This window comes from Nomascus leucogenys, chromosome 18 (genome assembly GCF_006542625.1).
Source record: "Nomascus leucogenys isolate Asia chromosome 18, Asia_NLE_v1, whole genome shotgun sequence".
In the NCBI taxonomy this organism is placed as follows: Eukaryota; Metazoa; Chordata; class Mammalia; order Primates; family Hylobatidae; genus Nomascus; species Nomascus leucogenys.
The window spans coordinates 56,682,390-56,706,644 of NC_044398.1; the positions used below are offsets into that span (position 1 = coordinate 56,682,390).

Below are 24,255 nucleotides of genomic sequence, written 5' to 3' on the forward strand. Positions count from 1 at the left end.
TAAATAAAATTATATATGCTGTGAAAACATACTGCATGCTATGAGAACTTATAATAAGGGAATGTTCCTTTGGGATAAAAATATGTCTTTCCAGGGCAGGTGATATCTAATCTAGTTTGGAAAAATGCTTGAAAGTCAAGTATAGAATGAAAGATCATAGGCATTCAACTAACTTTAATAGAATCTTTGGCTAAAGAACTTCATATGAAGGATAGCATTGTGGGAAAGGCCTTCCAAAAAGATCCACGTATGATGGGCTTTGAAACATATGCAGTAATTTACAAGCAGAATGCATGATTAAAGACCAAGCTGAACAATATAATACAGAAAACTCCTTCCATTTTATAGTCAATTATAGCTTGCTTCTATTGATGACCAGTGAGGTGATAGGTCTTGAATTGGGCTTTGAAAAACAGGTAAATTTAACAAGGGTAAAGAAACATTCTACGCCAGGTGAATACAACAAGTAAAGAGCTAGAAAAAGGGATTGATATGACATACGTGAATGACAGAATAGCTTGTAAAGAGGGGGAGATTTGTTGGTTAAATTAGCTAGAATCTGTGCAGATGGCCTTAAGGGCCACGGTGACAAGATTGCACTTAATGTAGTAGCAGCAGGAACCATTGTCTGGTGCTGTATGCCTTCTGTCTCTATTTCAGTTTTGTGAACTATGCCTGGGACCTGCCATGTTACCAGGCCTGCGAATTCCAAATCAGGCACGGAAAGGGATATGGTCAGGAACTGAGTATTTCAGTGGAGCAATAGGTTAGGTAATGGACTCATTTCTGAAAGAGGCAATGAGGAAAATGTACACACCTAAAATATTTATTTCTATTTGGATGAACCTTAAAACTGACCACATGATATATATTCTCTGAGATTTCCTGAATATAGCAGGAGGACTCCACATATTCTGATAAAATTGGAAAAACAAACAGTACACTCAATTTATTGAGCTAAAATAAATAATTTTTATTCCACACATTATTCTGATATCAATCTTAAATGAAGGAAAATCCAGTCTAAATGTAAAATGTTTCAAATCAAGTAAAAGAAAGCATTATCTGAAGAGAGAGAATGGCCAAGGGCTTATCCAAAAGTCATCCGCAAAGTTTCTGTTAACACTTTAGTTCTAATAAATAAGTTTCCTAACATTAACCCTTTCCACATCACTTTCCTGTTAGCATTGAAAAAGGAGATCAAAAACTATATGCACAAATCTTACTTTCAATCTAGTTTTCTCTAAGGAATTCAATCACTCAGAAAATACTGAGATTTGTTTTTCTGTATAATTTCATTTCTAAAGTTTTTAAAAAGTCTATTATTCTAATTTATGGCACATATTTTCCATGAAATTAATAACCAGCTTTTACACCATCTAGATTTTGAAATTTTATTTCAGCATCTGGTGCCTTCCATCTAGCTTCTGATACTGTTTAATGGGATGAAGATTGACCAGTCTACTGCCAATGTTTGTCTACATCTGTGAATTAATTACCCTAAGCGTGGCCTAGGTCATTTTATGCTATTAAAAGCTGCTGCCTCCTCTTTTGGGTTTTCCTGCAGATTTCACGAAACCACATGGCTACTGAGAGGTCCTTTAAATTGGTAATTTTCTTATTAAATTGCCATGTTTAGTTTATAGAAACATTTCACTCATTTAAGTCATTCATTTACTCACTCAGCCAATATTCGTTAAGTAGATACGGGGAATAGGTGCTCAACTATTTATTAAGTACAAGAGACTTTTTAAAATGCCTCCATTGGAGTGTCTCAACTAATGGGTCTAGATAGAGAAAAATGTGTTTAAATCGTCCAGTAACTATCCTAGTGCTGTGAGAATTCATTTGTACCAAATTCAGAAGTTAGTTTTATACCTTAAGTTTACTGAGGTCCAGCAAACCACATAACAATATAAGGAAGTAGAACAGAGTTATCTTATTCAGTATCAAAGTAAAAGGGCCAGGCACGGTGGCTCACACCTGTAATCCCAGCACTTTGGGAGGCCGAGGTGGGGGGATTGCTTGAGGTCAGGAGTTTGAGATCAGCCTGGCCAACATGGTGAAACCCCGTCTCTACTAAAAATACAAAAAATTAGCCAGGCATGGTGGTGCACGCCTGTAATCCCAACTACTCAGGAGGCTGAGGCAGGAGAATCACTTGAACCTGGGAGGCAGAGGTTGCAGTGAGCCGAGATCACACCACTGCACTCCAGCCTGGGAGACGGAGCAAGACTCTGTCTCAAAAAAAAAAAAAAAAAAAAGAAAGAAAGAAAAGAAAATCAAAGTAAAAATTCATATTTGGTCATAATTGAGTTAAAAATTACATAGAAAAACAAAACCTCTTTAGGAACTTTCCTTAGAACCAAAAGTAGTCATAACCCAATTATGTTCAGAAATCACCACTTTCCTCAACCTCTTAATGGAAAACAAGAAGAATCCATCTTAAGGAAGGTATTCACTTAGTCAACATCTTAGCAGCCAATGATGGTAAATAAACTATTGAGAAAGTTGGTCCAAATCAGCTGGGTATCTTCATGAAGGTACATATAGATTCAAGAGTAAAAAATTTTAAGGAATTTCTTCTGAAAGGTAGCTCTACTCCAAATTAACAGATATTTACTGATTGATCAATTATTGATACTAAATTCTGATATGCATATTTGAAATAAAAATTTATATATCTCATTACATAAGAATCCAACACAAAGTACATGATATAAACTTTTGCTTATTCCATTTCCCTACATTTAGTACCATCCATTCGTTCTATCAGCAGACAATGTACTTAGGAGGTACTGCAATGAAGCCCACCTTTCCTTATCATTCTAATCAAAATTCTTCCTATTCTTAAAGGCATGCATCCTGATGCCTGTCCTGACCATTTCGTCAAAGTGACCTCTTTGAGATGGAGTCTCCATCTCCCAGGCTGGATGGCACAATCTAGGCTCACTGCAACCTCTGCCTCCTGGGTTCAAGTGATTCTCCTGCCTCAGCCTCCCAAGTAGCTGGGATTATAGGCGTGCGCCACCATGCCTGGCTAATTTTTGTATTTTTAGTAGAGACAGGGTTTTGCCATGTTGGCCAGGCTGGTCTCGAACTCCTGACCTCTAGTGATCTGCCCACCTCAGCCTCCCAAAGTGCTGTGATTACAGGCATGAGCCATTGTGCACGGCCAAAAGTGACGTCTTTCTGAACCTTCAGAGCACTTATTTGATACCTGTGGTGCCAATTCATTTGAACAGAATAATACTGTCCCCATTACAATATAGGATGACCTATCATGACTTTGAGCCTGAAATGAATAGATTAATCAATGCCTTTGGAAATATGCAGTAATTGACTTGTTTTGTTGTTTATCTTATAATATTAAGACAGACGTTTTATCTTCCCACAAAGATTGTAAACCTTAGAGGACATGAACTGCATACTATACTACTTTATAAAATCTCCACAGTTCCTGGTACAGTATGCTACTTAGAGTTGGTATTCAATAGATGATGATGATAACTAAAAATAAGATATATTAAATACTCTTTATTAGTGTTTTCAGTGCCTGGTATATTATTGGCTTTGTTTTGGTTACTACAATATCTTCAATAGCTAAAACCAGACAAACCAAACAGTAGATACCAATAGACTAGCCTATCCAACAGAACCTTCTGAACTGAAGGAAAGAGTCAAAGAAAAGGGCTTTAAATTTTACTGGCAGGCATATATTCTCTAATAGAGAAAATGCAGGGTAGTGTACACCAACCAGGAAAACTTGGTGATAACTTTTTTTCTTGAGACAGAGTCTCGCTCTGTCACCCAAGCTGAAGTTCCATGGTGTGATCTTGATTCACTGCAACCTCTGCCTCCCAGGTTTAAGCGATTCTCCTGCCTCAGCCTCCCAAGTATCTGGGATTACAGGTGCCTGCCCCATGCCCGGCTCATTTTTTGTATTTTTAGTAGAGATGGGGTTTCACCATGTAGGCCAGGTTGGTCTCAAACTCTCAGGAGATCTCTCAGGAGATCTGCCTGCCTCGGGCTCTCAAAGTGCTGGGATTACAGGCATGAGCCACCATGCCTGGCCTCTATTATTTTAATCACAGCTGGTCAATCTTGAGGTTGGTTGAGGCTGGGGGTCCTCTCACCCATATCTCACACTCCATACCTCCTGAATTTCATAAAAGAAGCTTCCCCAGCAGCTCATCCATATTTAAAGACAAGTCAAAATTAGCTCTTCATTAGCAAGAGTTAGACAAAGTAAAAATAAGTCCACTTCAGAGGCAGGCTTACCCTTCCGGTTTCTTCACTCCATATACCCTCCACATCCTCCCTCCAAACTGACTCCCACCTCCCCCAACAAGCAGATGAAGCTCTTTTCTCAGAAGATAATCTTTCCAGTTCTGAATTATAATGTATTATTGACAGGTATCATTAGACCACACAATACCACCCTTGAGATCTTTTTCAGTTACAAAGTTGAGGAAGGATCACATGTCCTTAATATTCATGGCTATACCTGTATAAAGTGTGAAGCTAAATATGTGCAGCAATTGAACAGAACATATTCTAATCATAGGGTCCTGAACAAGAAACCAAAATGTAATCATGTTCTGCGGGTGTATCACAAGACTTACAGAAGATCCGCTGGATTGGCATTTGATACGGCTTGCATGGAAACAAATCCCATTTTCTAACCCATTCTTGATTTTGTTTGATGGTTTAAGCCCTACATGCCTTTTTAAAAGCAGAACTAGATGAGCTAGAAAGTAAATCCCCAAACTCTCTGAAAGTAGTGTATAACCTGCGGCTCATAAATCTCTGTGGAGTCACAGAGTTATCATAAGCAGTTAAAAACGCTCAGGAAACCACACCAAGCAATCATTCTAGTTTAAATTAAAAATATATCTTGACCATTTACATCTCATTTTTCAAATGTATATAAAAGATGTTGTGATTCTGGATACATTAAATTATGAATTATTTTATTAACAGATATTAACATTACAATCATACTGTAAAAGATATGCAACCAATACTTCAGGACTCCCAGGTATTATGTGGTCTAATGATGCCTGTCAATCACACATTATAATCAGAACTGGAAAGATCACCTCCTGAGAAAACACAGTTTCATCTACTTCAGGAGGTGGGAGTGAGTGTGGAGGGAGGATATGGAGTGTGTATGGAGTGAAGAAACTGGAAGGGAAAGCCTGCCTGTGAAGTGGACTCCCACAGCCTTGGCCCAAATTGTGCCATTTCTTTTTGGAAATCAGAGCATCTAGCTTTCACCTTTCCTTCTGGCAAGTAGAGATTATTTAAAAAAAAAAAAAAAAAAAAAAGAAGAAGAAGAAGAAAAGAAAAGAAAGACAAGAATTTAAAAAAAAAGGAAGAGAGCAGAGAAGAGAGAAAAAAAGAAAACAGAAGAGACAGTGAAGTAAGTGAAGGACGGGCAAAGAAAGGAAAGGGAGCAAGTGAGAAAGGGAGGGAAAGAGGGAGGTGGGAAAGGAGGGGATAGAGAGGAGAGGAAGAAATGGAAAGCTGAAATTGATTACGATAAGTTTTTCAATTACATTTACATGTAGATATACTGTAAAATTTGATGTTGAGAACATAATCTAATTTTTAATTTAGTGGTTTGGTTGTGGAGAAGGATTTATATGGATTTAGCTGAGTAGTAGTGAATAAAATTCACTATTTGTCAAAAAGAGAGAGATGCAGCTTTAAAAGGTATCATGTGCCTGTTCATTCTTTCAAATCTAGATAAATGACAAAAATACATGACAATGGTGAATGAGAATAATCACTAGTCAATTTGAAGAGCCACCTACTCTAAATTCTGTACACCCTTTTTATAAAATTCATCTATCATAAATGAAAAACAAAAGAAACTAAAGCACATAACAGTCATTATGGCATATGCAGTTTTTATTTGATTCTAAAAATAATAGTTGATTATAGTATGTACGATGATAGACATTCCCTAACAGGAATTAAAAGTATTCATTTTAATTCAACCTCTATTCATTTTTAATTAGGACTGCTTGCAATGAAATGAGTTAATGAAGTAAAACATAAATTAAAGTTAGAATCTAAACATCCAAGAAGGTTTTCAGATACTAGGAAGAGTTTCATGAGTAACCAGGTTCTATCTGGAATTTTCCATTCCTGAAGGAAGACGAGATTACCTGGCAAACTATAGAATTCATCTAAATCTTTCTTATGGGTCTTAAGATAAATTAGTGACGAAACCAGCAACCATGAACTTAAACCACCAAAACAGCCTTACCAATGAGATGTGCAAGTAGGTCACAGCCCTTGCCTCAAGCTACTCTCACATTAGCAATCGATCACTCCAGATTATTAATTGATAGGTAATCAATCACTCCAGATTATTAATTGATAGGTAATCAATATTAATTTCTTAAAATTTCTGAGTCTCAGTTTCCTCAGCTGTAAAATTAGAATAATACATATTTTCTGGGATGACTTTGAAGATTAAATACAACTTCATATACATTTATATACATTTGTATGTATACTCATGCATACACATTTGACAAAGTGAAAGGAAAGGCATCCAATAAATGTAGTTACTGTAATTAATAGCAACCAAATAATTTTAATGCAACATTCTAGGTGTTACAGTAAAAACATGTACAATGTACTACAGTGGCACATAGGAGAAAACAATCTTCTGTCTGAAGTGGAGAATAGGCTGCCAAAGGCTCACCGAGAGCAACCCTAGGACTCAAAGGATAAGCATGAATCAATCAGGTGGCCAAAGTGGGAAATAGCATGTTATTCCAAAGGAAGAGCATGTGCAAAGAAATCCATGGAGATATGAAAAAGCATGGTAGAATCATGGAAGGCAAGTGGTTGGGTATTGCAGAATGAGAAGAAATTTAGATTTTTTTTTTTTTTTTTGAGATGATGTCTCGCTCTGTCACCCAGGCTGGAGTGCAGTGGCGTGATCTCGGCTCACTGCAAGCTCCGCCTCCCGGGTTCATACCATTCTCCCACCTCAGCCTCCGGAGTAGCTGGGACTACAGGCCCCTGCCACCACGCCCGGCTAATTTTTTTTTGTATTTTTAGTAGAGACGGGGTTTCACCGTGTTAGCCAGGGTGGTCTCTGTCTCCCGACCTCATGATTCACCAGCCTTGGCCTCCCAAAGTGCTGGGATTACAGGTGTGAGCCACCATGCTCGGCCAAAATTTAGAGTTTGAAAGCAAACTACAAATACTTTTTAAATGCCTTTATTATAAACATTGTTATGGTACTTGAGACAGTGGTGAACAACACTAATTTGGTTTCTGCCCTCATGGAGCTTACAGTCTAGCATAGAAGATCAATACAAACGAACAATTATAAATAATAATTGCAAGCATACAAAGTGCTACGGAGGTTGGCTAATATTTATAAAGAATGTACTGTGTGGGCCGGGCGCAGTGGCTCACACCTGTAATCCCAGCACTTTGGGAGGCCAAGGCGGGCGGATCACAAGGTCAGAAGATCGAGACCATCCTGGCTAACATGGTGAAACCACGTCTCTACTAAAAGTACAAAAAATTAGCAGGGCGTGGTGGCGAGTGCCTGTAGTCCCAGCTACTCTGGAGGCTGAGGCAGGAGAATGGCGTGAACCCGGGAGGTAGAGTTTGCAGTGAGCTGAGATCGCACCAGGACTACAGAGAGAGACTCCATCTCAAAAAAAAAAAAAAAAAAAAAAGGAATGTACTGTGCAAAGCACTTTACATAGGCTAAAAAAAAACTGTCCTGATTTTACAGAAATTTGAGGCATAAAAAAAGGTTAAGAAATATGGGTGGTCCAAATCAAAAACAAGCACTTTTAACTATTATGAAATACTGTCTCTAGAAAAATATACTGCCTGATGAATGATGAACTGGAGAGGAAGAAAACTGAAGACAGATAGTACTGCAAAAGTACAAGCAAACTAAGAGTAGATTTCAGGTAGATTTCCGGTGCTCTTGCCATTAAAAAAAAAAAAAAAAGGAAGAAGAGAAATAACCATGTGAGAAGATAGATATGTTACTTTACTTGATTATCATAATCACTTTCCTAAGCATATCAAAACATCATGTTGTATACATTAAGTATATACACTTAAAAATAACATTAAAGTTATAAAAGAAAAAAAGACCAAGCAAGTAGTGATTAGGAATAGAACTAAGTTGTAGTAAGAATAAGAGGAGAAAATAGATTCATGAGATACTGAAGTAAAATTTACATCACAAGTGGCTAATGTCGAAGGAAAGAGAACACCTAACACGCTGCCACCAAAAAGAGCAGACTACCAAGCACTTTCATAATTTAAGATCTATTCAATTCTCACCAAAGAGAAAAGATGTAGGATTTCATTTCTACTCATTGCCACTCCCTAACCCAAGCTCAGCTTCAACACATACCTTCTTGTGGCAAGGGTAACAAAATATCATTACACAGGGAGCAATAAATTATTTTACCTATTTAAAGAGAACTCTGTGAAAAACTTGGATAAAAAAGGATTCTGGAATCTCTGAACTATTTCAACAAAGGAACAAAAAGCCAAATTCACTTTTCGTTTTGCGTATATATGGTATTCATTTGGTCCTAAGAATACCTTGATGATATACACAGAAAAATGATGCTTACTGAATTCACAATCTGCTACTTAAAAATTAAAATTTCAGAATTTAAATTAAAACTGAATTGGTGTACAATTTCAGACCAATCTTCGGAAAAAAACTTTTGAGGTATTACTTGAATAAGCCATCTAACTGGTAACCAAATACTAAAATTATTAACAATCAGCACTACTCAGACAGACAAACTGGTCTTTATATACACTCAGGGCTGCAGAATTCTATATAGTTCTAATACCTTGGCATGTAAATGATTTTCAATTTACATTTAAAATCCCAATATGAAAAATGTGAAGAGTAAAATACAGAATATTCCATCCTTTGGCATTTTGGTCAAAATTGTTTAAGAAAATGAAGTCAAAATAAAAATCCTAAAAGTGTGGTTTTCACTCAAGCTATATAAGTGAAATAATAAATGAATATTCTTACCCATAATGCACTGACTATAGTTAGAAATACGTATCAAACTTATATGTGAAATGTTAATTTGGATAGCTTGCTCTTTTAATTAATGTGATTATTGTGCTTGTGTCATCACCAATTCTAATGACACTGGGCTGAGAATTCAGCGGGGTCTAAGGCTGAAATGATCAGGAGGGAAGGCAGAGGGGAACAAGTGAGTTATAAAAGTCTGCCAGTCGAACCACAAAAGTAAGGAAGGGAGAGAAAGCACAGAAACCAGGAAGTGGAATTAAGGTCAGAAATCATGCAGTAGCTGATGAGTGCACCTCTCACACATTTCAGTCTTGGGACCCCTTTACACTCTTGAAAACTACTAAGTATCCCAAAGAGCTTTGATTTATGTGGGTTATGTCCATTGATATTTACCATCTTATATATTAAAACTGATAAAATTCCAAAATATGTATGAATTCATTTAAAATCAATAAAACAAATATATTAACATAAGTAACATATTTATAAAAAAAAAACTGTATTTTCCAAAACAAAAAATATTTAGCAAGAAGAGGGTCATTGTTTTACATTTCTGCAAATCTCTTTAACGTCAGACTTATTACAAGACAACTGGATTCTCCTCTCTTTCTGCATTTAATCTGTTTCCATACCACATCTTGTATAACCTCTGGATACTCATAAGAGAATGGAGAGTTCCAAAGGCAAATAATGGCTCTGAATTACTATGAAAATACTTTTAATTTCATAGGCTCCCTTGAAAGGGTCTTGAGGACCCCAGGGGTCCCAGGACCACACTTTGAAAGTGACTGCATTATACAGACATATTTTAAAAAGTGGCAGACAAAGATGATTTGCAGACAAGCATAAAAGCATAGCCCATAAGCAGGGTTGCTCAGTTTGTACACCTATAAATTCTGGTATTCAACAGATCTAGAATTGCAATGGGGCCAAGCCTACAGAGACACTTGTCCATTATCCTATTTCCAAATGTAAATATAGAATCAACTCAATAGAATCTCCTCCAGGTGATCATGAAATTGTAACCACCAGCAGGGAAAAAAAAGAAGCTGCTTTTGCATGCATAAAACAAAGATTGTACTGACAAGCCAATAATAAAATCTATGGAAATAATTACACAATCAAGATTAGGTCATGGCTTCACTGCATTACAGATAATTATGGTAAGATAATAGAAAGCACTGCTGAGGGACAGCTCTCTTTCCTGAAGAGCTATAAAAATAAAGTGGATACCCACATATTTAGAATAAAGATATTCCTTTCTGGAGACAGCACATGGACCAAAATCCTCCCCCAGACTTACAAGTCCCTCTGAGCATGTTTATCCCACTAAATGGGCTCTGATAATCTAACAATTCCCCCTTTACACACTTTTCTACTTCACGCACAATAACTGCTCTAAATATTCTCCATTTGCAGTTTTTTGTTTTTTCTCCTTAATCCTTCTGTTTTCAATGGTCTTTTGTTCCATTTCCAGCCTTACTCTTATTTGTTTCATCAATTACATTCACTCTTCCCTACCACTTTCCATACACCTACGTGTGAGCTTATATTTTAAAATACAAAAATCTTGTGCATTTTAGAGACAATAATAACCCAAACTATGAATAAGCTAAAAGAAGAGGGGGGCAAAAAACGATGGCTTCAAATGACAAAAATAATTTGAAATAGACACTTGTACATTACTTTGAGGACAAAAGCGTTTTCAAGTGATCTCAATACTTTATGTTCTGCTTGTATCATCAACACCCACTTGTTCTCTCTCAATCTATAGGCCCTTGGGGAGGGAAAAACAATGATAAATCGAAACCTGTCCTGGATGAATACACAAAAACGACTTGGTGAAGATACCAACAAAATAAGAAGGTGGCAAATAAGGCCTTTCATCTTAGAACAAGAAGATATCAAGGAACAGAGTTTAACTCTTGTATAATACAGTCAGTTAAAGCTCTCTAAATCAGCCAAGGGCTGTAGCTAAGCAACATGATTCTTCACTTGCTCAAAAAGGGGGCTGCCAAGCATCAGTAGCCTCATTTCTCACTGAAAGCTTTGACAAGTTTCCACCATATTTTATATAATTGTAGCAGAGGGAGTGCCAGATTAGATCTGATTTGCTGTCATAATGGGATTTTTTTCCCACATAAGTTAATGATGCAAAGCTATATTTAACCCCCCAAAAGTCACCCTCAGGCACTCACTGTATATTCTGATTGCTTCTCATATCTAGAATTGGACAAGTAGCAATTTTTCTGCTACTGAATATGACAAAAGCAAAGGTTTAATAGGTAGGTTTTTTTCCCCCGATTGGCTCCATTATAAATTTAGCTACATATTCCAAATCTGTTCACTAACTTCATATTTCATCAGATGTTCTCTCACTGAATTGAAAAGATCAAGAAAGTCTGGTACTTTGAGTTCACATACTTTGGTGTATGCAAGTCAATTCTCTTGCCCCAGCCTACTCTTGCCCTGCCCTGCATATGCTGTAGATCACCCACCTTCAAACTCAGCCTCACCCTGATCCCGAGGCCACAGAGAAGCTTCAAAGTGTTTTACATGTTTGTATTTAGCAATGGTTACAGCCCATAACATATATTGTCATATTACAATTTATGGTAATATATTATCATAAATGTAGTGAATCCTCTGAATCCTCTTGTCATCGCTGTACATGATAAGCTGCCGTCCTCCATATTCACCTTTGTTTTATTCCTGCATTCTGATTTGTGTTCTAATTCTCTACTAGGAGTAGGTTCCTTCCATTAACACCAGCCTTTTAATTGATGCCCAGATAACATGTACAGAGAGGCAGTCTATTCACCTTGAATAGTCAGGTAGCTCTCTCCTTTGTACCTTCTAATTCAAATACTTCAAAGGTCCTAACATTAGAGCAACAGATTCAAGAAAGTTGGTGACACAATCCAGTGATATAGATTGTATAAAAGCAGTGTCATTCAGGAGCAGACTCCAAACACCATGACCCCATTCTAGATGGAAAATTGATTTATCTACTACTATAAAGTATCTGATTCCTTGATAAGCAGAAGAGGCAAATTAGATTATTTTTAAAAATCAACGGTGCTTCCTTTCATATTGCCTCCTTTCTGGCTCAGATTATCCCAGATTTGCAATAGAAGGTCAGCTGAACATTTTTTTGGCTTTTTCATCTCACTTTCATCAAATTTATCAGCCTTGCATTAACATCCTAAAAGTGCTTAAGGGGTAACTGGACATCAACTCCTATAAGCTAGCTTGAATGAATGTGGCAATGCTGAATAATAGTTTGCTTTATCATTATCACAGGGGAAAATGAGAAAATCTCACCTTTGGCAAGCACAAGCACATAAAAAGTGAGAATTTAAAGTATTACCAGTACAAGGACAATGAGAGTATTCTTTTGGATGGAAACATCTTTTAGCGGTTCCCTTTAGAGTATACTAGATATAAAATATTAACGCTACAGAAAAATTTAGAGTTATCTAGTCCAAACATATAGCCAATATCATATGCAGTCTTAATGAGCTCCACAAAATTGTCATGTGGTACCTTTCACTGTTGAAAATACCAAGGTCTGCAACATCCTCTCCAAGTGGTCATCCCTGCAAGGTGTGATTGAATAACCGTGACATTCAAATTTATAATCTACTATTTTAAAATGTGTATTTTTCATTTTTTAACAATTCTGATTATTAAAAAGTTCCACTTACATTGAGGTAAACAAAGCCTTCTGCAGTTCCTGTTGTTTTACCAGTAAGTCACAGACTAGCCCCTGTATTCCTCAAGAAAAAGTATAAATATCCAGATAATAGCTATTTTGGTATTTGAAGACAGTTATCAGAGAACCCATGAGTCTTCTATTTCCTGGAAAAACATTCTCAATTTCTTTGATTCTTCAAAAAGTAAAGTTTCAAAGTCCTTCGTAATACAAATTTTCTCTTCTGGAGTGCTTCCACTTTATCTACACACATTTTAATGTATGAGAACTGAAACCTGCCATACTATTTTAGGTATTTTCTGCTAAGTTCTGAATACAATTGAGATATAAGCCGCTCCAGATCTACAGAACAATCTCAGACTATGTTGGCTTTTGCTATGGTTTTGCAGCCACACCGTACTGTTGACTTATTTTCAACTTTAAATTATCCTCCCAAATATCATTCACATGTGATCAAACCAAACCACATCATTCTTCCTCTGTTCAGAAAGAGAGGGATTTTGATTCACATTCAGGATCTTTGTTCTGATTAACTTTCATTGTGATGGAGTTGTCCATTTCTCTAACCCAACAATATCTTTTTAGTCTCTGATTTTAACTTTGAATGAATTTGTTATTCTTAACTGTGTGTCTCCTATATGATTATTCAAAGAATAGATGAACATTCTGGCAAGCACAAAGCCCCGCATGAAGCCTTATAACAAACGACAATAACCTTCACTGAAAGTTCATGTCAGTCCATTCAATCACTTCCTAATATATAGCCTTAGACTTGAACAAATCCAGGGCCTATGGGAACTTTAATTCCTCTCCTACTGAGAAGGATGCTGGATTTTCACAGCAATTGCTGTATGAAATGCCAAAGCACAATGTCTAAAGTGACACCTGGTATAGGATAATATCCCATCATCTCTCCTACCCAATTTCCAAGGTTAAATGTAGTTTGTAATCTAAAATACCCCATACATCCTCATGTGTAATCCTAAATGAATTCATCTGGTTACATGTTTCCTAGAAAATAAGAAGTATAAGACTGTAGTAAAACAAAAATAGGCCTAGAATCAGATAAATCTGGGTTCGAATCCCAGTTTTACCAACTACTATTTGTATGATTATAAATAAGTTATTTAACCTGTCTTGGCCTAGCTTTCTCATCAGTAAAATAGAGGCTTTAAAGATTAAAGAAATGCATATAGAGCATAAAGACCAATTCTTGACCCAAACCAAGCACTACCAAGTAGTTGCAGCCATTATTAATGTTAAAATTAATAAGAAGATTTTTAGATTTTGATAAAAATCTATTGAGTTGAAACAACAGAAAAAGTAAAATTTATCCAATCTTTACTGTGAATCCATCCACTTCCTACTGTAACCTTCAATTTTGGGGTTATTTGCATTAGCAATCCTCCCAATCCTCCCTATGATCCACAAAGGAAAAGGGAGTCCCTAAATATAGCGATGAATCTACCACCTCCTCACAGATATGCTCAAGGTTCTTCAAATTGTCTTTCTCCATCATCTTCTTCCCAACTCCATACAAGTTCTAGATAGAGACACCACCAACATTTATAAGATAGACAGATTTTTCTTTTGAGGTTGCATATGCCCTCTTGCCTTTAATCTACCCTCTTTTTACAAACTGCAAGCTAGCTTATACAAATCATCTTTTTTTTTTTTTTTTTTTTTTTTTTTTTTTTGAGATGGAGTCTTGCTCCGTCGCCCAGGCTGGAGTGCAGTGGCGTGATCTCAGCTCACTGAAGCTCTGCCTCCCGGGTTCACGCCATTCTGCTACCTCAGCCTCCCGAGTAGCTGGGACTATAGGCGCCCGGCCACCACACCCGAATAATTGTTTGTATTTTTTTAATAGAGACGGGGTTTCACCGTGTTAGCCAGGATGGTCTCGATCTCCTGACCTCGTGATCCATCCGCCTTGGCCTCCCAAAGTGCTGGGATTACAGGCGTGAGCCACCGCGCCCGGCCTACAAATCATCTTGTACACATTTCCACAATAATAAATTTCACTTCTCAAAACTAAAGGGGCTCACGTTCAGGGGGAAAAAAACATTGGCTGCTTCTTACCAAGCCTCTACTCATCTACTCAATACATGCCCGAAAGCCTTTCTTACAAACATCACTTTTCTCTATATCCCCAAATGCTTACTAATCCTTAAACCATACTGGAGAACCTGTTTATTTTCTTTAATATATGTATATAATGAACATCATTCTACGTCAATGAATGAACAGTATCCATTTTAAGTAGCACAGTGGTATGATATTATTTGGGTGCATTGTAATTTACTTACCCAATTCTTTATTATGCATTTGTTTCTAAATTTTTGCTACACTATGTAATACTGTGATAAGTAGTCTAGTACATATATATTTATGAATTATATTTTAGAATTATATTTATATATTTTAGAATTTTCTAATGTTTTCTTATTTTTTTTAGAAATGAGGTCTCACTCTGTTGCCCAGGCTGAAGTGCAGGGGTACAGTCATAGCTCACTGCAGCCTCGAACTTCTGGGCTCAAAAGATCTTCCCGCCTCAGCCTCCTGAGTAGCTGGAACTACAGGCATGTGCCACTAAGCCTTGCTAATTTTTAAAAATTTTTTGTAGAGACAGGGTCTCGCTATGTTCCCCAGGCTTAAATTATTTAAAGTAGAAGTAGAGAAAAAAACAGGTAAAACAAAGAAGTATGCATTTTTAATGATGATACATTTTTACCATATTGTCAAAAAATTTATAAACATTTGCATTCCTACCAATAACACATGAGAATATCCTCACCAACACTGAGCATAATTCTTTTTTACTGCTTGCCAATCCAATAAATAAATTCTGCACTTCTTAAATATGTGTGAAGACTTCTCTTTTATGACTAGTCTTGTGTCTCAGAAATTAATATACGATATTTTAGTACATGTCACCTAGAAAATTTAGTACATAAAAAAGTTAAAGTCAATTGGTATATTTCTAAGTTCTCTGGTTCCCTCTAGAATGCAATGATCTCTTTTAAATTATAAATTTCCTCTGTCTTATTCACCACTGTATCCCTAGGACCTAAAATAATGAATTTGAAATAATGTTATAAAAGGTATCCCATGGAAAAGATAGCCTATATCTTATGAACCATAATAATAAGAAAAATTACTAAGAATAATAGTTCAGCAAACTTGTAAAGTGTCCTCAAAGAGAGAAGCCTAGTACACCTAATTATATGTGAATAGACTAAAGTCAGAAGTGGGTTGCATGAGACAGTGATGGAAATAGTGGTTTAGTATTTAACCAGAATACAACACACAAATAGCTTGCAACTGTACACAGGGAAAGATGTATTGTATTTTAATAGTAAAAGAGATGTCTAGACAACAAAGAAATAGTTTAATGTCACTTAATTTCCTACTACAGATTTTCTCTCTCTCTTTCCCCCAACCACAAGATGGCGATAGCCACTGGTGAACTCTTGGCTCCGGTGCTGGAAACATCTACAACAGCCAGCTTGCTCTTAACTGACTTATTAGGCCCCCAGGTTCAGTGGTTTTAGCACAGTGATTTCTAACCCTAGCTTTGAAACAATTTGAGAATCTCTATTCCAAATAACTCTCGAGAGCATAGTGGAAAACTCAGAAAAATACCATCGGTTTCTATTAATTGTAAAAAGAAAGACTGTAACAAAATCAAATAAGATAGGCTTTAGAACTCCAAAAACAAATGAGGATCCATACGGGGGTGATATGGCCTGCTTTGGCTAAGCCTGGTAAAGCAGGGATGCGTGACTGAAACAGAGGATTAGCCTAGAGGAAAGAAGACTTAGAAGGTAGCTAACAGCAGTCTTCAAATAACTGAAAGGCAACTACTACAAAAAAACATTTTGTTTAATTTTATTTTGGGCAATTGGTCAAAGGCAATGGCCATGTATTAGAGGGAGGCCATCTAACAAAAGCAAATTATCTCCATTAATTCAACAGTGTCAGGTACTGTTCTAGGTACAAATGAACACCTGATCATTGTCCTACATTCCAAAAGAAGAGTGTGACTTTATATTAAATAACCACATTTCACACTAGTAATAGGAGAAAAGAAAAGTTGTGCTACAAATACAATTAAAATGTAAATATCCACAGTGATTACCAGTGTTTCCTCCTCACTTACTGTAAGACTGTTACAGTTTCCAGTGTGAAATAATGGCATTAAAAATAGTTTGCAACATTCTTATTACTTAGTTTCAATTGCACTAATACAGATCATAAGAAGATTGCATAAGCCCAAATTCATTTTAAGTTTGTCCTTAAATGTCCCTCAGTGAATTTTAAGGCAATGTTACTGACAAGTGTACAAGGAAACTCAAGGATTTGAAAGTTTTAAAAACCCTGTGTGGCTTGACTACACTATAAGCTAGACTATATCCCTAGGGCAGAGCTGTCCACTGTACTTTTCAACGTGGTAGCCACTAGTTACATGGGCTATTAAATGCTTGAAATCAGGTTAGTGAGGCCAGAAACTTCCTTTTTTGATTTTGTTTAATTTTAATTGGTTTAAACTTCAGAAGCAACATGTGGCTAGTGGCTATCATACTAGACAGCATGGCTCTAGAAATAGGTGAACAATAGTATTTTTTAAACAGAAACTTTCTGGAGAAAAGAAGAGCAGTGGTGAGATAGCAGCCACAAGATGGAACTGACACATAGCTATTTCTAAGTGATTCGGTAAGTGAAAAGTTCAACTAAATGCAAGATCTCTAGAAAAGTACTCTAAACCCACTGTAGTCAAATGAGTAAGTTACATTTGGTATGTAAGAGGGTTTTTCTGCTTTCTTTGAATCTTTACATTCTATTCCTCTTCTCATATACCAAATGATATGTTTTCTTACCTTTTTAGCCTTCTTTAAAATTTATCTTTAGAGACTCATTAAACTACATCTAATGTAGGAGTAAAGAATTACAAATAGGTTTTCACCCAATACATTCCATAGAAAAGAGAAGATACAGGAAACTCTCTTAGAGCAATATAAGACCAATGACTGGGGTGATAACACAACCACTTCAGTGAATCTGATATCTTCAAAAAGTGGTCTCCAAAGCAGAATAAACACGACTTTAATTGGCATGCAAAAAGAAAATACTAGAACTTCTGTTTACATTTAACTTTTTAATAAAAGAAACCTAAGCTGTTAAGCCTTGTTTTATTTAGGACTTGGATTAATATTAATGCCCTCACTCAATCTATACTTCACATGAGCACAAATCTGAGAAGGCACTTGAGACATCCTGAAGGAAAACTGGGAGTTTCAAGACAGAAAAACATTGACACTGGTCACTGGGTTCCTTCATTTGCTTCAATTTTCCATTTATTGCCTTTATATTTGGCCATTTAGATGAATTTTCAGAGTGTATTGTTTTAAAGTGTAAAATATTTACGATTCTTCACGAGATGGTGTGTGACCCAGAAAATCTTCCCCCATAAAGATTCTCTGATTATCTCAAAATGAGCTGCTCACTTCTGAGCTTAAAGATGGGTTATACATTGCTTTTTACAAAAAAAGGCAAATGTTCCAAATTTGCTGATCTGTTCTGGGATGGCAAGTGGTTGGTTGTCAATAGTGTCTATGAAACAGGTATTTAAAACAACAACAACAACAACAACAAACCATTCTTTCAAAGCCATTTTAACAATCCATGAGAAAGTGTTTTCAAGTGAGCATTTTGAAAATGGATATTTCAAAATGTTTTCAGTGTTAAGTGGTTTTTGTTGCCGAAACCTGTAAATATTCACATACCGCTACAGTTTAAACTTGGAAATAAAATGTCCTAGTCTGCTCTAATATGAAGAGATTCAGTGGGTTTTTCACCGATTCCTTTAAAATATTAAAATGACCAGCTTTCTAATTAGTTTGCAAGGACCAATTGACATCAAGTAAGATGAAGAACTACCTGCTGTATCTCTGCAAAGAAAAACTCTGCAAAAATTGGTAGCAAACATAGTTGACAATTTATTACTTCAATTTGGACAGATTTCTCCTTGTGAGGAATCTTTTTCAACCATGACAGATATTAAAACTAAGCATAAAAATAAAGTGAACTTAGAGACCTCTGAATCACTGCATTACTAAGTATTAAACTGAGATTTTCAAAAATTATGACATAATCCTAATAGTCTCACTAAAAATTTTATAAAAATTATGAATCAATTATATTGCTCTAAATATAATTCTTTTAACAAATATAATTTATATTAAAATATTATTTCATCTTCATCTCAACCTTGTAAAATTTTCTGATTTATAATATACCTAAAAAATATAATAAAAGATGTATATACACTCTAAATTTAAAATATACCTATACCATGGACTGATGTTTAAAAGGTATTTGCTAATAGAATATAACCAAAAAGTTTCCAGGATACTCTCCTAATATTTCCTATTTCAAACAATGGTTTTTTTAAACTTCTTTTAGTGGAAACAAAGCAAAAGAAAATATTTAAAACAAAAATTAATATCAATTAATTTTATGTTTAAACTATTCTATAGGAGAGGATGTGAAAACTGACCAAATCTATTTTACAGTAATCTAGATTAGTTACGAAGGCATGTCCTTCAAAAAATGCTTAGTGGCCTCCTAGACCTTGTGAAGACCTAAACTCACTGAGACATTATTTTCTTCACAAACCATTCCATGCCTTTCTAAAACGCTCCTGAGGCTTTTGTCATTGGTTCCATATCACTTATCTGTTTGCAACACCAGACCTGATATTTTGGTTGTACATACCCTAGAGGCTGGAAAGTTTTCCAACATCGTTAGAAAATTTTTTACAGTGAAAAGTCTGCCTCATATATAACTTTGAAATTTGTAAATTTCTCTATTGTTGACAAGAGAAGAATGTTAAACATTAGCAAGATAAAACCCACCGTAAACCAAGATGAGTGTCTTTATTTCTAACGATATGGACATTCATAAAGACAGGACCCTACATCCTACAAATGTGGATCACGTTAAGTGCTTCCCAAAATAAGCCAGTTTACACAGCGATCCTTGGGGTGGTATCAGAGGGGTTGTTACAAAGAATAAAGTAGAGCCAGAACACATGAAAAATGCCACAAGCGAGACGTGTTTCTTTCTGTTTTCCTAAGCAGTAAAAACCTCCAGAGAAGCCAGCTTCTAATCTGTAACTCACATCTGTATGGGAAAGGAATTGAAAGACTATTCCCAGTAACTACACTGAGGATGTGGTCCAGAACTGTTGCAGGTACCTAGAGTGACCGGCACAAACTATACAACCTTAGAGAAGCCCAATACAATGTGTGAAGAGTTCCAGGACAAACCTGTGTAGGGTAGATTACCCTATGAGGGCCTCCTGAGCATAGCCCACGACACAAAGATTCTTTCTTCCCAACTGCAGTACCTGGGCAACGAAAGGGGGCAAGAGTGACAGAGTGCAAGTTGAACATACACTCTGTAGATCCATCGTTTTGATACTTTTTGATCACTCAGCCTCTTTCTACAATATTTTCAAATGAAATTATAGAATATTTTCTCCACTTTTTTCAGTAGGAATGTAATAAATATAATGCTCCCATATATAATCCCCAAAGTTATAAATTTCAACCTTTGTTAATCAGAATAGAGGATAATATTTTATCTTGAAATAACGTAGTCTATTTCAAAGCTTTAAAAAGACACAAAACCCAGAAAATTAATCATCCTGATGCAATGAAAATAAATCAATCTTCCAAAAGGAGAAAGAGGTTCTTGTAGTATGACCATCTAGTCAAATAAACAGATGCGCTGTAAGGACACAAAACCACACCATGATTATTAGAGGCAAGCAGCAACTGTAACAAACTGAAAAGTAAGTAGTATCTCCTTGTTTCTAGGCAGACTGCTTATTGAACCACCCAGGAGCACCACTAACACAAGGCTATACAGAAATGAATACACACAGATCAATATCCACAATATGACACCCATGCAGAAAAGAGTCCACTCTGGCTAAAAGACAACACTAAGTGGCTATCTGCTCCTAACAGAACAATATTGCTCTAGACATTTGGCATGGAGATGATAATCAGGGTAAAGATATTCACCAAGCCAAGCGATTGAAATTCACATCTTAGAAATGCCAGAATCATCCGAAGTGGAGGCTCAGAAATGTTCAAAACCCTAAGAACAATTAAAGGAGACAAAAAGAAGAGCTCAATTTTGTGAGTTAGCAAGGCAGAAACATTAACTGTGGATGGCAGTCTCTGTGGAGGTGTATGGAGATGTGGGAGGAAGTGTGTGGATGTGAGGGAATGGGGGGGCTGTGGGAATGTATTGATGAAGTGGGGGATCACCAGGATATGGTGGAGAGATGTGATAGATTTAGAGGGATACGGGGCATTACGGGGGCTACTTACAGTTTGGGGGCAAGAGGATTGAGGGATGCTGTGGAGAGTGTGGTGGCAGGGTGGCAGGGTGGAAGTGTGTGCAGAATGCATGGCGGATGTGAGAAACAGTGAAAAGATATTTGGGAGTGTGGGAGTACAGGGGTATCTGGGTTGTGTGTGTCAGGAGTATGCGTGGTGGGTGTATACATGGTAAACATTCAATGGGCATATATACATGTATATGCATGCATGTATACCTGTGCACCTGTCTGTGCATTTGTGTAATGGCACAAATAAGTGCTTATTGCTAAATTTGCTTCTGATTTAAAATTCCTTCCTTAAAAATTACACTATATACAATCACCTTTCACAAATGGCAAAAATTCAAATTACAGTTGTAGATTACTACATTTGTGGAAATATCCCTTCTATTTTAAATAAAGCAAGCTGACTTTCCTCACAGACTCATGGAATCAATGTTGGACTAGCCCAAGTATTTAAGATCAAGAACTTTATTGTATGTTTGTTCCACAGTTTGAGGACCTCAGAAATGGACTACTAAAAATGAAATCACTAGTATGTCATCATATTCCTTCTCTGAAAATACAAAAGACAAGTGATAGTCTTATTTCCAGAAGCATGATCTCCATGCCTGTTTCCTATCAACCAGAGTATCATCAAATCAAGCACGGATAGGGACTAAAAACTGAACAAATACACACACATATACACAATTCCTTTCCAGGACCCTGTACAGTGTTTTCTCCTTGTTTTCAAAAGTGCCCCACCATGCCTTCGCTAGTGCTCTTCTAGCAGATAGCAGTGTGTCTGAATGAATACCACCAATATTTCAATAAGTATCGTATTCCATAAAAACAGGCATAATTTGATGGCCAGGCACGGTGGCTCACGCCTGTAATCCCAGCACTTTGGGAGACCGAGGCGGGCAGATCACAAGGTCAGGAGATTGAGACCATCCTGGCTAACATGGTGAAACCCCGTCTCTACTAAAAAAAAATACAAAAAATTAGCCAGGCATGGTGGCGGACGCCTGTAGTCCCAGCTACTCCGGAGGCTGAGGCAGGAGAATGGCGTGAACCCGGGAGGCGAAGCTTGCAGTGAGCCGAGATCGCACCACTGCACTGCAGCCTGGGTGGCAGAGTGAGACTCCGTCTCAAATAAAAAAATAAATAAATAAATCGAACAGGATAATTTGTTTGACCATTCCTGGGACTGGTTTCTCATCTCAGGACTATTTTAAATTTCCAGCCCATTTTGAAGAATAGGGCCAGGCTTTGACTAAACTCAAACTTCAGATGTAATTGTAGTTTTGGCCTTCTTTCATTCCCCAAATGAACAGTTATTCTACACAAATTTTATTTTCTACTCCTATTTTAGTTCATTTGGCAGCACTGAGACCTACATAGATTTTTTTCCCAGTAAGATGCCTCTTGTTCATTTACCCAACAAATATAACATATTCAAAATAATGTATTCCTGAGCTTAAAGAGGATTTTATTTTCATCCTCTTACCTCTGAATTGTTGAGGTGACATTTATGAGTTCCTGAAAACCAGCCATCACTTGAGCATTGGTCAATGTCCACTTTCTGAACATTTATGTCAACTTTCATGGCACCCCTAGAAACAGAAAAGGATAAAAAGAACAAATTAATCTGGACGTTTATAATTTCTCTGTATTTTAAGCTTGAAATTAGAAAATTATCATAAAGAACATGCCAAAAATTGTCAAGTTGCCTACTCATATCCAACCAAAGTGTACCAAGAGAAGACATACAGTATAAGAAAATCATTTAGTATTGGCTTTATGTCAGTCCAAAGGCAGGGAGCTGTCTTCACTTCCTTATATAATGCCTGGTACATAATAAGTGCTCAATAAATATGTGTTGATTGCCTGAACTCCCGGACAATATTGCTCTAGACATGGCAGAAAATGTGACTCTAAAATAACACTTGCTCTCAGAACCCCTTCTAGTAAAGTAAATTAAAATAAAGCCTTCAGTTCATTTCTTTCTACTCCTACTTCCCATTGCAGGGCTAGGAAGATTGAGCAGCAGGGAGGACGGTATCAGAAAACAAGCATCTCTTTCCTCTGATCTCTCATTCTAATAACTCTAAACAGCTCTTTAGGTCTCCCAGTGTTCCACATTAAACAGAGATTTGCCTCACTACAGAAATGCTGACTACATTTTTTTTCTTTTAAATCTGGAAACGAAGAGACTGCATTTCACTTAGCCATTTGAGAAGTGTCACTAAGAAAGACAACTCACAAATTCAGAGCCAGTCAAAAGCTAAATTGCAAAGAAAGCTCCAAGTTGGTCTAAAATTCCTCCACTTCCTCCAACCAATTTTCTCTCTATATTTTCCTAAGATTCCCTCCTTTCTATTTTTCACCACCACCAGCACCACTAGCAGCAGTTGCCGCAGAAATATCTGTCCAACACTGCACTATCACACATGGACTTTATTGAAATAAGTATTCTGCATCCTGGGCCCTGAAGCTTTATAACGTAGTTTTTCATAAACTTAAGTAAAGTATATATATCCCACTACAAACTACTCAAAGTAAAAACACATTTTCGAGGTCCCACACCCCTAATTTAAACAATTTTTCATTATGCTATCACTCATACATATAAAAGTAGGCTCAAATTCCTGATTTTATAGCTCCTGTAGCTACAAAGAATCCCACAGAATTACAAATTAAATGCAAACAAAACTATAAAACCAACAAAAACCAAATTTAAAACATTAATTTAAGAAAACCAAACATTATGCTTTGCCAAAACAAAATCACCTCTCAAAACAGGAATATAGTACTGACTGCTAGTTCAGCAATCCTATTTTGCCACACATCTTATGACTCATTTCTCTCATCTCTTTTCTCCTTTTAAACTACTGTGAAGCATTCTAACAGCATGGCTTAATGCCATTTGGGCTTCCTTTGGGGTGAATAAATCATTTCTTTTTTCAGTCTGCCTCTGTTCTTTTCTTTAACCTGTGAGAAAAGTACTACATTACCTAGTGCCTACATGCTCAAAAGATACACAGAAATAAATAGGGACACTAAAACCTCCTGCCAGTG

General features: G+C 36.6%; 1 protein-coding gene across 1 annotated transcript in view; it reads right to left on the reverse strand.

Moving 5' to 3' along the window:
• GPR158 (G protein-coupled receptor 158) overlaps nucleotides 1–24,255 on the reverse strand; it is a 411,815-nt gene that overhangs the window by 342,771 nt on the left and 44,789 nt on the right. The window contains exon 2 of the mRNA XM_003269372.4: nucleotides 22,685–22,790. Coding sequence (XP_003269420.2) covers nucleotides 22,685–22,790 — 106 coding nt within the window. The remainder of the gene's footprint in view (nucleotides 1–22,684; nucleotides 22,791–24,255) is intronic.